The sequence below is a fragment of the Phoenix dactylifera genome, chromosome 3 (assembly GCF_051530095.1).
Source record: "Phoenix dactylifera cultivar Ajwa chromosome 3, Ajwa_hap1_PhDact_Kaust_v1.1, whole genome shotgun sequence".
Taxonomy (NCBI): domain Eukaryota; kingdom Viridiplantae; phylum Streptophyta; class Magnoliopsida; order Arecales; family Arecaceae; genus Phoenix; species Phoenix dactylifera.
This window is the reverse complement of record NC_143192.1, coordinates 35057260-35072707: the sequence shown is the minus strand read 5'-3', so window position 1 is coordinate 35072707 and position 15448 is coordinate 35057260. Positions and strand designations below refer to the sequence as shown.

Sequence of the window (15448 nt, the reverse complement as noted above, 5' to 3'; positions counted from 1 at the left end):
TGATCGGAATGACCAAAACCCTAGGCTTCAGGTGGTTAGGTGTACGCTAGCCCAAACAAAGACCGAACAAGATTGGCGTAGAACCTTCCTATTTTACACGCTTATTAAAATCAATGGTAAAACATGCAAAATCTTATTTGATAGCGGGAGTTGCATCAATGCCATTGCATCTGGAGTTGTTTCTCGCCTTGGCCTGAAATCTACCCCTCCTCCTAATCCATATAAAGTAGCCTGGGTAGATAAGACGTCCATTTCGGTATCGGAAAGATGCCTTGTCCCGATTCAATTCCTATCTTATAAAGACGAGATTTGGTGCGACTGTCTTCCGATGGACATAGGTCAAGTCATTCTAGGAAGACCTTGGTTATACGATAGGGACGTCACACTTCATGATCGGTCAAATTCGTGTAGCTTTATGTTCCAGAGTCGGAAAATTATACTAAACTCATTGCCTCCTAGAGAGCCCGGCCCCGAGAAGAAGGGTGCTACACCACGAAAAGATGAGTCACTTCACATCATTACTTCGAAAGAGGTAATGAAAGATATCGAAAGCCACTCACCTGTGTTCGCCCTTGTGGCTAGAGTTATCAATGTGGAGTCAAATGCCGAGCATCCGGCCGCCGTAGTTCCTCTGTTGGAGGAGTTTCACTCTGTTTTTCTAAATGATCTTCCAGATGCACTCCCTCCGATGCGTGATATCCAGCACGTAATTGATCTCATCCCTGGAGCGTCATTGCCAAATCTTCCCCATCATAGACTCAACCCAAACGAGCACACTGAACTGAAACGTCAAGTTGACGAACTCTTCACTCGAGGGTATATTCATGAGAGTCTGAGTCCCTGTGCTGTACCTGCACTCCTCACCTCCAAGAAAGATGGCTCTTGGAGGATGTGCGTCGATAGCTGTGCTATCAATAAAATCATGGTTAAGTATCATTTTTTCATTTCCAGGCTGGACGACCTCTTAGACTATATGTCTGGTGCTACAGTTTTTTCCAAGATCGACTTAAAAAGTGGATACCACCAGATTCGGATTCGTCCTGAGGATGAATGGAAAACTACCTTTAAAACCAAAGATGGACTCTACGAATGGCTAGTAATGCCTTTCGGTTTAACAAATGCTCCTAGTACTTTTATGAGGGTGATGACACAGATCTTTCGACCTTTCTTGAATAAATTTGTCGTTGTATATTTTGATGACATCCTCATCTATGGTCAAACTCAAGAGCTCCATCTCTCACACTTAAGGCAGGTTTGTGATGTCCTGCGGAGAGAAAGCTTCTTTGCAAACCCTAAGAAGTGTGCCTTCCTGACTGATCACGTCACTTTCTTAGGGTTCATAGTATCTTCCAAGGGTGTCTCCGCTGATCCAGAAAAAGTAAGCGCGATAGTCGATTGGTCCAAGCCCAAGACCATAGCAGAAGTACGTAGTTTTCATGGTCTGGCTACTTTCTATCGTCGCTTCATTAGAAATTTTAGTTCGATAATGTCTCCCATTACAGATTGCATGAAGAAAGGAGACTTTATCTGGACTAAATCGGCATCCCAAGCGTTTAAAGATATTAAGCATAGGATGACCGAAGCACCTGTCTTGCGCCTCCCCGAATTCACTAAGGTATTCGAGGTCGCATGTGATGCCTCGGGTGTTGGCATAGGTGGCGTATTAAGCTAAGAAGGTCACCCTTTCGCGTTCTTTAGCGAAAAGTTAAGTGACGGCAAGTTGCGTTATTCCACCTATGATAAGAAATTCTATGCGGTAGTGTAAACTTTGCGACATTGGCGATACTATTTGCTACCGCAAGAATTTATCCTGTATTCAGACCATGAGGCTTTAAAGTATCTCAATTCTCCAAAAAAACTAAATCTTCGACACGGCCGATGGATTGAGTTTCTGCAAGCCTATACTTTTGTGCTGAAACATAAAGCTGGAGTTGAGAACAAGGCTGCTGATGCGCTCAGTCGACGGATCTTCCTCTTATCCGTGATGAGCACTGAAGTAATTGGTTTTGAAAGGATCAGGGAACAATATACCACCTGTTCCGATTTTAGTGATGTATACCTGACCTTACGAGATGGAGTAGAGAGAGCAAGATGATTTCTTTTTACAAGATGATTATCTCTTTCGCTCCGACCGATTGTGTATTCCTCGAACCTCATTGAGAGATTTTCTAGTATGGAAAGTACACGCTGGAGGACTGTCTGGGCATTTCGGGAGAGACAAAACCATTGAAATGGTGGAAAGACGTTTCTTCTGGCGGAGTCTCAAGAGAGACGTGGCCAAAATTGTCGCTCAGTGTCGCACTTGTCAACTAGCCAAACAACGTAAACAGAATACTGGGCTTTACACTCCACTACCTGTTCCTAATTGTCCATGGCAAGATGTTAGTATGAATTTTGTGTTAGGGCTTCCACGTACCTCGACCAAACACGATTCTATTTTTGTAGTAGTGGACCATTTCTCTAAAATGGCTCATTTTCTTCCATGTTCTAAGACTTCCGATGCTTCTAGGATTGCGAAACTCTATTTTGACGAAGTCGTTAGACTCCATGGCCTCCCAAAATCTATGGTGTCCGATAGGGATGTTAAATTTATGAGCTATTTTTGGAAAACTCTTTGGCACATGATGGGTACCAAATTAAAATTTTTTTCTGCCTATCATCCCCAAACTGATGGCCAGACAGAAGTTGTCAACCGAAGTCTAGAAAATCTTTTAAGATGTCTGGTAGGTGAGCATGCTAGGACTTGGGATCTCGTGTTACCAACTGCCGAGTTTGCATATAATAGTTCGGTCAATAGGACCTTAGGCATGAGTCCTTTTGAAGTGGTGAATGGGTATAAACCTAGGCAACCCATAGACTTGATTCCCATATCTCATCAACATAGAGTCTCTGAGTCGCACAATCATTTGCTTCATACTTGCATTCATTGCATCAGGAGATCAGCAAACGTACTCACTCTAATAACTTAAAATATAAATCACTTGCTAATTTGCACAGACGTTATAAAGAATTGAATGTAGGTGATTATGTTATGGTAAGAATTAGACCTGAACGACTTCCTTCGGGAACATTCAAAAAGTTGCAATCTCGTAGTGCGGGACCGTTCAAGGTCCTAAAGAAAATCAGTTCGAATGCTTATGTTGTAGATCTTCCTGAAGACTATGGGATTAGTGCGACATTTAATATTGAAGATTTAGTCCCATACAAGAAATCAACATTCATTCCTTCTGACCCTTTTGTTGATACACCCACTATGGTTGATCACCCTGATCCAGCACCTGCTATTGAGCCTCCACCTCCACAGTTTCATGCACGCAGAGAACACATAGAACATATATTAGATGAGCAGGTTATATCTACCAGGAGAGGAAGTTACCAACGTTACCTTGTCCGATGGAAAGGTCGACCCGAATCAGATGTGACGTGGATTTCGCGAACCGAGTTGCAGCGCCTTGACCCTGATCTTCTGGAGCAGTACGACAGCCGGCCAGATCTACACTCGACGGGGTCGAGTTTTTTCCATCCGGAAGGAGTTGATGGGGACATCAGCTAGATCCCCACCTTATTTACATATTTGTTTATTTTATGTCTAGATCCTTATTTACATATTTGTTTATTTTATGTCTGGATTCATTTGCCTTTAGGGTTTATTTGTGATTTATTTTATTTCTGGGCTTATTTGTGAGTTATTTATGTTATTTGTGGGTTTATTAGGATTTATTTCTTTGTAAAGGGGATTTATGCAAGTTGTGTATTTTGGCCCTATATATTGGGACCTATTTTCATGATGAGGAATTAATGAAAGTTTAAGAAATTTCCTCCCCCACGTATCCTCCTCCTCTCTTCTTCTCTTCTCCTTCTTCTCCTCCTCTTCCTCCTTCTCTTCTTCCTCTTCTTCTGGAATAGGCTCTACATCACTCATGCCCTAAACAAAAGGTTCAAGTCATCTCTATCAAACCTATGTGGCTGTAATTTAGCTCCCTCAAGGTGAGGAGATGCCTTACCAACTCGAATGATAAAGTGTTAGCTATTAATTTGTTACTTTCTTCTCCATGTTTTGGTTTATCTATATAATAGATCTTGTCTTTTCCCCATTTTCTATTAACAAGGCAACATTTCCTCAAAAAAAAAAAAAAAACTAATGACAATACATCGATGATGCTGTTCAAGCCATGTGCAGTAAATTTAAAAGTGATCATACTGGTCCCCTATAAATAATTTTTATGACAACTTGTCACCGTATTATCATTGCATATCAAAAACAAGATCTATACACTATATGGCACGAAGGGTGATATGGGAGACCTCTAGCTAAAGGTGCTTTCATTAGAGAAGGTTTGAGGCGCCAAGGGTCCATTGGAAGGTCAAGTTTTCAAAATAAATTCAAGGCCTATGTTGAGAAAAACAATGTCCCACATAGGACTTTGTTGCTTTAATTAAATTCAACATACAGACAATGAACAGTGAATCCATTTTCTTAATCTTAGGTGAATCCCCCGTCCTTGTCGAACCGCTCAACCTTGATACAAATGACAACAAATTAACAATAATTTTGTCATAGCTTGTTGAACCACTCAACCTATGTTTTTTTAAGAGCCTACATGCTTAAATGTCATAATGTACACATAATATGGTAATTCGTCTACAGGTAACCATGGTCTTATTGTATATGTCATCTTGAGTTATGCCTTAATGGAAATAGCACTTTTTCATCTAAGCTTGCTCTTATTACATGTAGGGGTGTGCCAAGTCCGGGTCAAGTCGGTTTAGGGTCCTTGAAACTAGTTTCCTAAAATCAAAATTGAAACTGAACCGGTCATTCATGAAAACTAGTTTAAAGCGATCTGAGAATTTTTATTCGGTTAGGTTCGGTTTATCAAGTTGTTAGGCTAAACAGGCTTCTTTGTCAAATAGGCAAGGGTAAATAGGCTTTGTGGGCTTCTAACAACTTACCAAGAAGAAGAACAAAATTCTGTGCGAAGAAAGAAAAGAAGAATGAGAAAAAGAAGCACAACTTTATGGCTATTGCCCACCAATAAGAAGAAGAAGAAGAATATCGGCCAACCGTGAGAAAGAAAACTAGTCACAGACCTAGGAATCAAAGGCTCAGGGTTGATTCTTGATTATATGAGACAGAAAGATTATTCTTTCTCTTCTTCTTCTCCCTCTTCTCCGATGACTTGCCTAGCTAGCCATGGTTATAGGTTGGTTGTCCACGGAATAACAAAGCTTCTAGAGTCGCCTCCCTATTGCTGGAAAAGAATTACATGCACGGCAATGAAGAGGAGAAAGAAAAACCCTAATGAGTCATCCATCATCATTGCTGCCATGGGAGCTCTTAGCATAATTGGGAGCCTTCTGGTAGGTGGTCATCGGCCCTAAGGAGGAAGGAGGGGGAGGTTGGTGGGGATGAAGGGGGAGGAGGACATAGGGATAGAGGCACGTGTGGGATGCCATCTATGGCAGCGATTAGTGGCACAACTGCCAAATTCATGGACGACATCGGTAATGGTGATGAGGACGAAGGTGCGGTAGGAGTAGAGAATGGAGAGAAACTCACGGATGATGCCGGTGAGAGTCATAGACTCAAGCTACTCTAGTTGGACTCTAGCTGAAGATTCAGGTGATAAGGATTGGAAATTTCAATGGGGTGGACTATGGGGGTTTAATTGAGATGGGCTTTGGGAAGAATTATGGGGCTAATGGAGAGAAAAAGATGAGGATAGGGGGTTGCATCGTATTTGGGTAGAGGATTTGCTTCAGGTGCCTTAATTTAGAAGTGTCGGTAGTCGGTGATTGTTGATCTGTATTAATGATTATCATGTCACTGTAGAATGTCGTCCACAGTGGTGATCAGCAATGCAACTACCAGATCCAGTGAGGATTAGACAAAAAGAAAAGGAGAGAGGAATTGAGGCTTAGCTAATTAGGGTTTCTTCTTTCCTCTCGGGAGGAGCAGAAAGAGAGAGAGGACGCATGGGCAAAAGAGAGAGAGAGAGGACATGTGAGCAAGAGAAAGAGGGAATGCTTGGGCTTTTTTTTCTAAGTAAAGCCTAGGCTGATTTTATAATATATAAAGGATCAGTTTGATTCGGTTTGAATTGGTTTTTTGAAAACTTGATCTGAAATCGAAACTTTCTCTCTTTTTTTTTGTTCAAATCTTTCTCAAACTAACACTAAATCGGATTTCAGAAAAAAAACTGATGTAAACCAAACCGAAAAGATTGGTTTGGGTCGGATTCACGATTCAGCCAGTTTTTTGCACATCCCTAGTTACAAGTAAGGAAGCCCAATGCCCTACAATCCTTCAAAACTATGGACATCAGCTTCAAATGCCTTTACTTAGTTTGTCCACCATAACGAGCCCTTGCACTCTTCGAAAAAAAAAAAAACCCACCCACAACTAGTAAGTTTATGCCTCTCCCAAAAAAATATTTGGATTTGCACAATACAGTAGATCCATATGCAATAGATTTGGAAATCAAGATATATCTGGGACCCAAAATCCATGCTAAGTTGGATCAAAGTTCAAGCAATATCAAGTCTAAACAAGCCTATCCAACCACCAAACCTTTGTTCGGATGGTACAAGTTGCGAGAGGGCAGGAGTTCAATTCCAAAGGATGCTCGCCCTTGCTTCGATCCCCATATTTATAAATCTAGCTCTATGAGAATTGACCAGCCAACATTAGGGGCTGGGCCCAAAAGAAAAGAAAAAAAGAAATCACCTGCGTTACGTCATCATTTTAGGAAGCATGTAAGATGTCAGCAAGATCAAGTCAAAACAAATATACTTGCCCACCAAACCTTGGTTCAGTGGTACAACCCTTGTGTTACGGGGGGTTCTTCGAATTTAGTCCCACATCGGCCGTGTAGCGGAAAGGTCTGTGCCATATAATGGGGGGCTCAATCATCCTTCCCTAAGGAGGCGCCTTTTGTGGGGCAAAACCGTGAGGCGCCGTGAGGAGGGCTCCGGGTACGCTCGACCCCCGAATCAGACCCAAAGCGGACAATACCTTCTGGGGGACACTCTCTCTTCTGCTGCTCGGCTGGTGTGTGGGCTCTGCTGGTGACGGGGTGCAAATCCCGCATCAGATGGCGCTAGAGGAAGGGCCTCGGCCCTCCGCCTATCCAGTAAGGAGCCGACCCGGGCACAGGACCTCCCCGCTGGGGGGGCTGTGTTACGGGGGGTTCTCCGAATTTAGTCCCACATCGGCCGTGTAGCGGGAAGGTCTGTGCCATATAATGGGGGCTCAATCACCCTTCCCTAAGAAAGCGCCTTTTGTAGGGCAAAACCGTGAGGCGCCGTGAGGAGGGCTCCGGGTACGTTCGACCCCCGAATCGGACCCAAAGCGGACAATACCTTCTGGGAGACACTCTCTCTTCTGCTGCTCGGCTGGTGTGTGGGCTCTGCTGGTGACGGGGTGCAAATCCCGCATCACCTTGCAACTTGTAGTAAGTAGCAGTTCAATTCTAAAGGGCATCAGCTCTCTTCCTAAGTAGCTGAATTTATCCAGTTGAGGATGGGATGGAGGGTAAAAGGTGGAAAAAATACTTGTCCCACTCATCTATGTAGCTATTTCCCCATCAAAGCAAGAAGGATGAAAGATTTTCTATAGCATCATCACAGGTGAAAATTTATGACTCAGCTAAATCCGAACATACGATCTAAACTTATTTATTAACCTTGAATGGAACCTTATCCTGTCCGAACCTTTGCCTCCAAAGCAGACCTACAAGTACGGAAAAATCCCATAAGTTGTTCGCACTATATTGGCCATCCAAATGATGCTGGTGATGACGCCACTTGCACGTCCATCATGTAGTGGGTGGGTGGGTGGGTGTTTTTTGGGTTTTGTTTATTAGTTGTACTCATAACTTTTGAAAACGAAATGAGAAAAGAAATCCTACCATGATGAAAGAGTGGGGCGTGGAAGCCGCACAGCCGTATGGAATGAACCGAATGGCGGACTCCCCACCTGAAGCGGGCCCCACACCCGTACAATCTGACATGATCTCTGCCGGTTTATTATTTATTTCATCATCTGTTTCCTGCTCCGCATCCGTGGAAGCACTTGGTCCCCCTCTTTTTCCTGAAATTCCGTATCAGTAAATTATTGCTTTTATTGAAGAAATTATATCCTCATTTACCAAATACTGATCTTGATATACTGCTCAAAAAACGATCATCAACGGTATGCATGACCACATGATGTGCCTTGAAAGATATAATTTTTTCTTTATTTGGGAATGTGAGTTTGCTTGAATGATAAAATTGCACTAGTAATAAAAATAAAATTTTTTTGTATAAATATCTTTCTAAAAATTTAAATTTACATAAATATTTTTTAAAAAATTTATATTTATTTTTATATCCTCATAAAGCACTGTTTTTGCACGAATGCTCCTAATATGACGGTTCTTCTAACACCGTTAATAAAAATTATTATTTATTTTAATTAAAAATATTATCCTCTATCGCAATCACCTTATAAATGTTTCTTTTTGTACATCTATCAATTATTTTTTTTTACAAGGATATACGTGCAAATATTAATTTTGGAAGGATATTCGTATAAAATTCGATATTTAGGAGAATATTTATACAAAAAACCCATAAAAATATGATAATGATGATGATAAATAATTTGTTAAATTAATAATAATAAATATATAAAATATTGAGTAGAAATAAAATTAATTAAAATCAAAATTTAAACAAGTGAATCAAATTTGATTGGCTATGACATGGAGAAAAATTAAAATAATTTAGGTACAAATCTTTCTTTCAAACACTACCTATATAGATAAGAATAATGATGTAAAAATAAAATAAAATCATCATTAATAGAAATAGATGGAGGAAGTTTGAAAGCGATGTATCTATCGATGTTTCTTTCCAAAGTTGCCCATGTCAAAATTTTTATACGATAAAGCTACTCATTTGAATTGATTAAAATAGTAGTTAAGGTTTAGGTTGGGCTTGCGATGGATTAGTTTCGAGGCATAGTCAAGTGCAGTAGTTAAGAAACAACGCACCAATGGACTAATGGGTCCCAAAATTCTCACCTTTACTTAATGTGGGTTAGGTTAGGTTGAATTAAGTCAAATCACATCAATCCAAGCTAATTGCGATGTAACTAATTATATCTATAAATTATAATTTGGGTTGCATTAGGTTGTACTTAATTGGGAGCTCTATTCCATAAAACTAAGATCTAAAATTTGATGGCAGGTAAGTGCTCCTGGTATTTCAACTTAGAATGAATGCAATGTGATGTTTGCCTTGAAATGTGAATAGTGCAATTACCTCAGAGAGAAAAAAAAAAGTTATTTATAGCTCTTAAACCTGTTTAGTTGAAATGTGTTTTGTTATATATCTTTCCTCTCGCATCTGTTTTCTTTTAAATCTCTCATGAAATGAAGTGGCCTCTCAAGAGAACAAAACAAAAATTACGGAAACTGAGGTAGCAGAACCTGAAATCAGTACTCAGATAAGCCAATGGCCGTGGCATAACGGATCAATATGCTACGGAAAAATAGATATCGTTATAACAGTCTTTTTTTTTTTTTTTTTGTTAGAGTTATAACAGTGTTTCACCAGACGATCCGTGTACCTATCAATGTCCATCAGGTAGTCCCTCCAGCAAAGGACGTAGCCGCGGCCTCCTTCCAAAATATACAGGTTCTCAGATATTCTTTTTGTATCAAGTACTGAAAATATCTAAATTCAATTAAATGCAATCATAAACAAAATTAGCTAATGTCCAGTTCAAAATAATAAAAAAAATTGACACAGTATGCTCTAATGGATATAGACCATAAGCTATATCCACTCTAATATTATTTGTCTAAATCTCACCAAGATTTCAAATTCAGTTAAATCCAATCGCAGAAAGTATAATTAGTCTTTGGCCAGCCCTAAAAGAGTTAGCCCTCGGTCCATATAGCTTATGAGCCAGATTCGCTCTAATACTCTTTATAATGATCGAGGATCAAACTTAAAAATGTTAGTCAAAATATTATTTAATTTTTTTTGAATCTATATAACATCATAAATACTCAAAATCTTTTTCATCCATAACCAATATAGAACAAAGCACCCTGGGCTCTCTGGTCTTTGGGAAATGAGAAGCCTAAAAAGTACCAGTTGCAATGGTTAGAGTTAAGGTTTCTCTTAGGAAGAGATGTCTCTCTAAAAAGGGAGAGAGAGAGAAAGATGCGAAAAAATTGCACCCATGGCACGAATTAATTGCAATTTCAGTCTAAAAAAATCAAGCTAGACTCCACTCAAACTCAGGCCTAAACCAAAGTGGTCCAGTCATACAATTATGGCCATCCATGCATTGCGTGACGATCGTGATTTTATTACCCCACCATAATGTATGAAATAACATGTCTCATGTATCGTGCTGGTACAGTATTTGTTGCTGTGACCATGGATATAGGACTGAAGCTCTCCTGTCTCGGCGCAGATCACAAAATCAGAATTCAACCAGAGAGGAGTTGAGGAACGGCCTAAGAAAAGCTTTGCTTTTTCTATATATAAATGGGAAAGAACATAGTTCACTAATTATGCTAGAAGATTCAGATTGCATTGATGAATCATGAAGGCAGTTTGGAAATATCCATGGATAAATGAAAGAACTCATCATTGAAAATGTTACTTAGATTAAATTACATAAAGTAGTATAGACAAATCTTGCATTCCTAAAATAATTATACTACTCTAATAAATATTTTTGGCTGACATTGGACTTAAATTTATTGACTATCCAGTTTAACTATGATCTTGTAAAAGAGGTGTTTAATCTCAAAGAAATTCAAGCTGAATTATGTAATTATGCATGTTAAGAATTGACTATGAGCCGTTTAAAAATACTGATTTTAAAGATAGGGCTTGCATCCTCTATGGTGCACATTTTGCATCGTAGAGTGTTTTGCAGCCCTTGATGGTTGCCATATCACACGACGTCATCTTTGATAGTCATTCATCTCTGTGATCGGATGATTTTATACATCCTAATCATCGAATGCTTACTTGAAGCGACTATCAAACTAAATTTTGCGCACCATACAGAAAGTAGATAGTTTCATTTAAGGCTTTAAGATATGTTTGTAAATTTAAAAACGGACAATTACTTAAATAAAAATTCAAATATAGATTGGCTCTTTTTAATTTTATTTATTTATTTATAATTTTATATGTAATTCCCAATTATTTTAAATTATTTATAAAAGATTAGTTAGATGCTTGTCTCGAATAAAAAATTTAATCCAATCCGGTTCTAACTTGGATCCAACATTTCAAGTTGGGTCCTAGGCATACTTGATCCGACTCAACCAGAATGATGGGTTGGATTTATTTTATTTTAACTTTTTATAGGTCCCATCCATCCTTAGATCCGAATCGACTGGGCCAAATATGTCCTGTTCCCATTTGCTGCCAAATCTAGTGGGCCTCTCGTGTGGCATGTCCTTCTTCGATTATTGTTGTACTCGGTGCACAGCGTTATCATTGATAGCGCTGTGCACCGAGTACAATTAATAATCGAAGAAGGACATGGCACACGAGAGGCCCACTAGATTTGGGGTAGTTCTAAATACAACCCCCCCCCCCCCCCGATTGCTCAGGACACCCCCCAAAAACCAAAAAAAAAATACCCAAACTAACCTTTAGTGTAATTACCATATTGCCCTTGAAATTTTCTCAGTACACCCCCCTTCCTCCTCCTCCGTCTCCTCCTCCGTTTCGTTTTGAAAAGGAAAAAAAAAACCACCCCTCAAACCCCCCTTAAACCCCTCGATCCATTTACATCGTTTAGGCGATCTTTGAAGGAGATTTAAGCCCCATTCGAAGCATGGACAAGCAACTAGTGATTTGGGACGAAGAATCGGCCGCAAAGGTACGTGTTCCACCTTGTTTCGAAAGTTTTTTTTTTTCACGGTTCGTGCTCCGTTCGGCACTGGATCGCCGAACAAAAGGCTTCTGTTCGGCTGCATAGTGCCGAACAGAAGCCTTCTGTTCGGCAACGCTCTACCGAACAGAAGGCTTCTGTTCGGCTGCACAGTGCCGAACATAAGGCTTCTGTCCGGCACACTGAAGCCGAACAGAAGGCTTCTGTTCGGCACTCTGCAGCCGAACAGAAGCCTTCTCGTGCCAAATCGCGTGCCGTGCTGAATTTTGTGCCGAACAGATCCTCTGATTCATTAATTCTTGGTGATAAATTATTTTATATGTAGGGCTATGCTACAACCGAATCGAGTATAATTGGATCAGAATTTGTACTGGATTACACAAGCGAATTTACAACTTACGAGGTATTATAATATATTGTGCAATTTTGTATTAGTTTAGCGAGCTATTTTTACAACTGTGTACTTACATAAATTGTTTAATGTATAGATCTTCAAGAGTAGAGAGGACTTGTGTAATTGGTGTCGTGAAGCTGGGAGGCGAAATGGTTTTGTTGTTGTAATCAAATCATCCGATGCAGGTACCATTTCTAAGAAACCCAGAATTACGTTAGGTTGTGAGAGGGGTGGGACGTACCGAACCACAAAAGAAAAGCGAATAAAGACTGCCTGTGGGACAAAGAAGTGTGGATGCCCTTTTGCATTAAGAGGAAAGAAATTGGATACTGCGGATGATTGGATATTACTGGTCGTATGTGGAGTGCACAATCATCCCGCTGCAGAGAATCTGGAGGGGCACTCATATGCAGGGAGATTATCTGAGCAGGAGACGGAATTGTTAGTGGATATGTCGAAGAGTTTGGTTCGTCCAAAGGACATATTATCCACATTGAAGGAAAGAGATGCCCTCAATGTTACGACTATCAAGACTATCTACAATGTACGTCAACGGTTTAAGGTTGCAGAGAAAGCCGGGAGGTCTGAAATGCAACATCTATTAGGTAAATTATCAGAGGCTAAATATATTGAGTGGCATAGGAATTGTACTAATACGGATGTTGTGCATGACTTATTTTGGGCACACCCTGGCAGCATTGATTTGTTCCGTGCATTTCCCCGTGTATTGATAATGGATTGCACGTACAAGACGAATAGGTATCGTCTTCCGCTCTTAGAGATTGTGGGGGTGACATCTACTGACATGACATTTTCAGTTGCTTTTGTATACTTAAATTCTGAGGGGGAAGAAAGCTATACTTGGGCATTAGAGAGATTGCGCAGTGTCATAGCTGATGATGTTTTGCCTGAGTTGATTGTTACAGATAGAGACTTGGCTTTGATGAATGCAATTCATAGAGTATTTCCTACTGCTAGACATTTATTATGTAGATGGCATATTAGTAGGAATGTTTTGGCCAAGTGCAAAAAAATTTTCGAATTGAAGGAGAAATGGGATAAATTTATTATGAGTTGGAATGTACTAGTGCTGTCCTCCACGGAAGACGAGTATAATGATCGCTGGAGTGCACTGCAGAGAGAGTTCGGTACCTATCCAGATGCACTACAGTATGTGTCAGATACTTGGCTGAGCAAATACAAGGAAAGATTTGTTGCGGCGTGGACTGATACATGCAGGCACTACGGAAATGTGACGACAAATAGGTATCACAAATAAAGACTCATTTAATTTTAATTTGCCTCAATTCTTATATCTAACTTTCATTTGTTTACTAGGGTCGAGAGTGCACATGCAAAGCTCAAAAAGCAGCTTGGATCAAGCCAAGGAAGTTTCGAGTCATCTTGGACTAGAATACATGGATTGATTGAGTTGCAGCACAGCTCCGTTAAAGCCTCATTGGAGAAGAGTTTATTGGTAGTGCAGCACAACTTCAAGCCAGCTGAATTCAAAGAGTTGCGAGGTTTCATATCTATAAGTGCGTTAAATCATGTCCTCGCCCAATCGAAACGAGCCAATTCAGTTGGATTTGATGATTCAAATTGTGGGTGCGCTATTCGACGCACACATGGTATACCATGTGCTCACCAGATTGCGCGGTACAGGGTGGAAGGTCGGCCCATTCCTCTCGACTGCATAGATCCTCATTGGAGGAAACTTGATATTCTGCCTACCCCCCCCCCCCCCCCCCCCCGTGCAGCCAATTCAGTTGAGTTGTGATGCAGAGTTAGATTTGATTGCGCTACGATTCAAGAAGTTAGATGGGGCTTCTCAATTGCAGATGATCAAGAAGTTACGAGAGATTGCAAGTCCAGATAGTACACCTCTTTTAGAGCCTGCAAAACGGAAGACCGGTTCACGTGGGCGCGCTTCACTGAAGGTTGATACGTCTACTCGACGTGACCCGTCTGCGTTTGAGTTGGTTCTATCTGGACAGGATAGTTATTCACCTGGTGTTGAGAAAGTTACCATCCGCAATCCATCTACTCAGATTCAAAAGAGACGGCCCAAGCAAAAGGTAAGTACCAAATATTTATTTCCTTACAATAGGTATCACAACGTCTACGGGACGGTCCGTGCCGTGCCGGTATGTCATGTGCCGATACGGGACATGTCGGGACGTGCCGTGCCGAGATGTGCCGATACGGGACATGTCGGGACGTGCCGTGCCGAGATGTGCCGATACGGGATGTGCCGTGCCGAGATGTGCCGATACGGGATGTGCCGTGCCGAGATGTGCCGATACGGGACATGTTCTGCCATTGTTACATATTTTCTATCATTTGATATTATTTGCAGGTTTTTCGTACTAGAGCCCAGTCACATACGCCCATTATCTATATTGATGCTATTCCTTCTGCCTTGAGACCATACATCCAGCATATCAAGGATGTAAAAGCTGATGGGAATTGCGGATTTAGGGCAATAGCTGACTTACTGGGATTTGGAGAAGATGACTGGGTGCGTGTTAGGAAGGATTTATTGCAAGAGTTGCAATGTCATTCGGACCACTATCGCACATTATATGGTGTGGAAGGGACGATTGCTGAGATCACTCATGCATTATCATATTATGATGATTGTCCACCATATGACAGATGGATGACTATGCCGGACATGGGTCATCTTATAGCATCCTGCTATAATGTTGTCCTATACCATCTCTCGTTGCAACAATGTCTGACCTTCCTACCTCTCCGTTCTGTGCCAGTACCTCTTCTATCCCGCAAAGATATCGCTATCGGATTCGTAAATGGAAATCATTTTGTTGAGGTACTACGTTCACAACACTTGCGAATATTTAATTTTGCTTATTTAATTTTGCTTATTTATAATTTTGTAGCTATTAATATTTTCTTATTTCTAATTTTGAAGGTGTTCTTGTTGCCGGGACATCCCGTTCCGCCAGTAGCGACCAACTGGCGAAAATATCATCTTCCTTGTGCTACCGGATGGAAAAATTCATATGAAGCACGGATTCAACAGTTCAAAGAGAGCATCTCACCTAATGTTATAATTAGCGAGACAGTAGAGTTAGATTGATTATTTATATATGTACAATTTTTGAAAGTTGTAA

General features: G+C 40.6%; 1 protein-coding gene across 1 annotated transcript; it reads left to right on the top strand.

The window, feature by feature from the left end:
• The first annotated feature begins 11625 nt into the window (after window positions 1–11625).
• Window positions 11626–14091, top strand: LOC149768070 (protein FAR1-RELATED SEQUENCE 5-like). The gene is made up of 4 exons (XM_089929922.1): window positions 11626–11905; window positions 12243–12320; window positions 12406–13577; window positions 13650–14091. The coding sequence occupies exons 1-4, from the start codon at window positions 11861–11863 to the stop codon at window positions 14089–14091; spliced, it is 1737 nt and encodes a 578-aa protein (XP_089786048.1). The 5' UTR covers window positions 11626–11860.
• Window positions 14092–15448: the final 1357 nt, after the last annotated feature.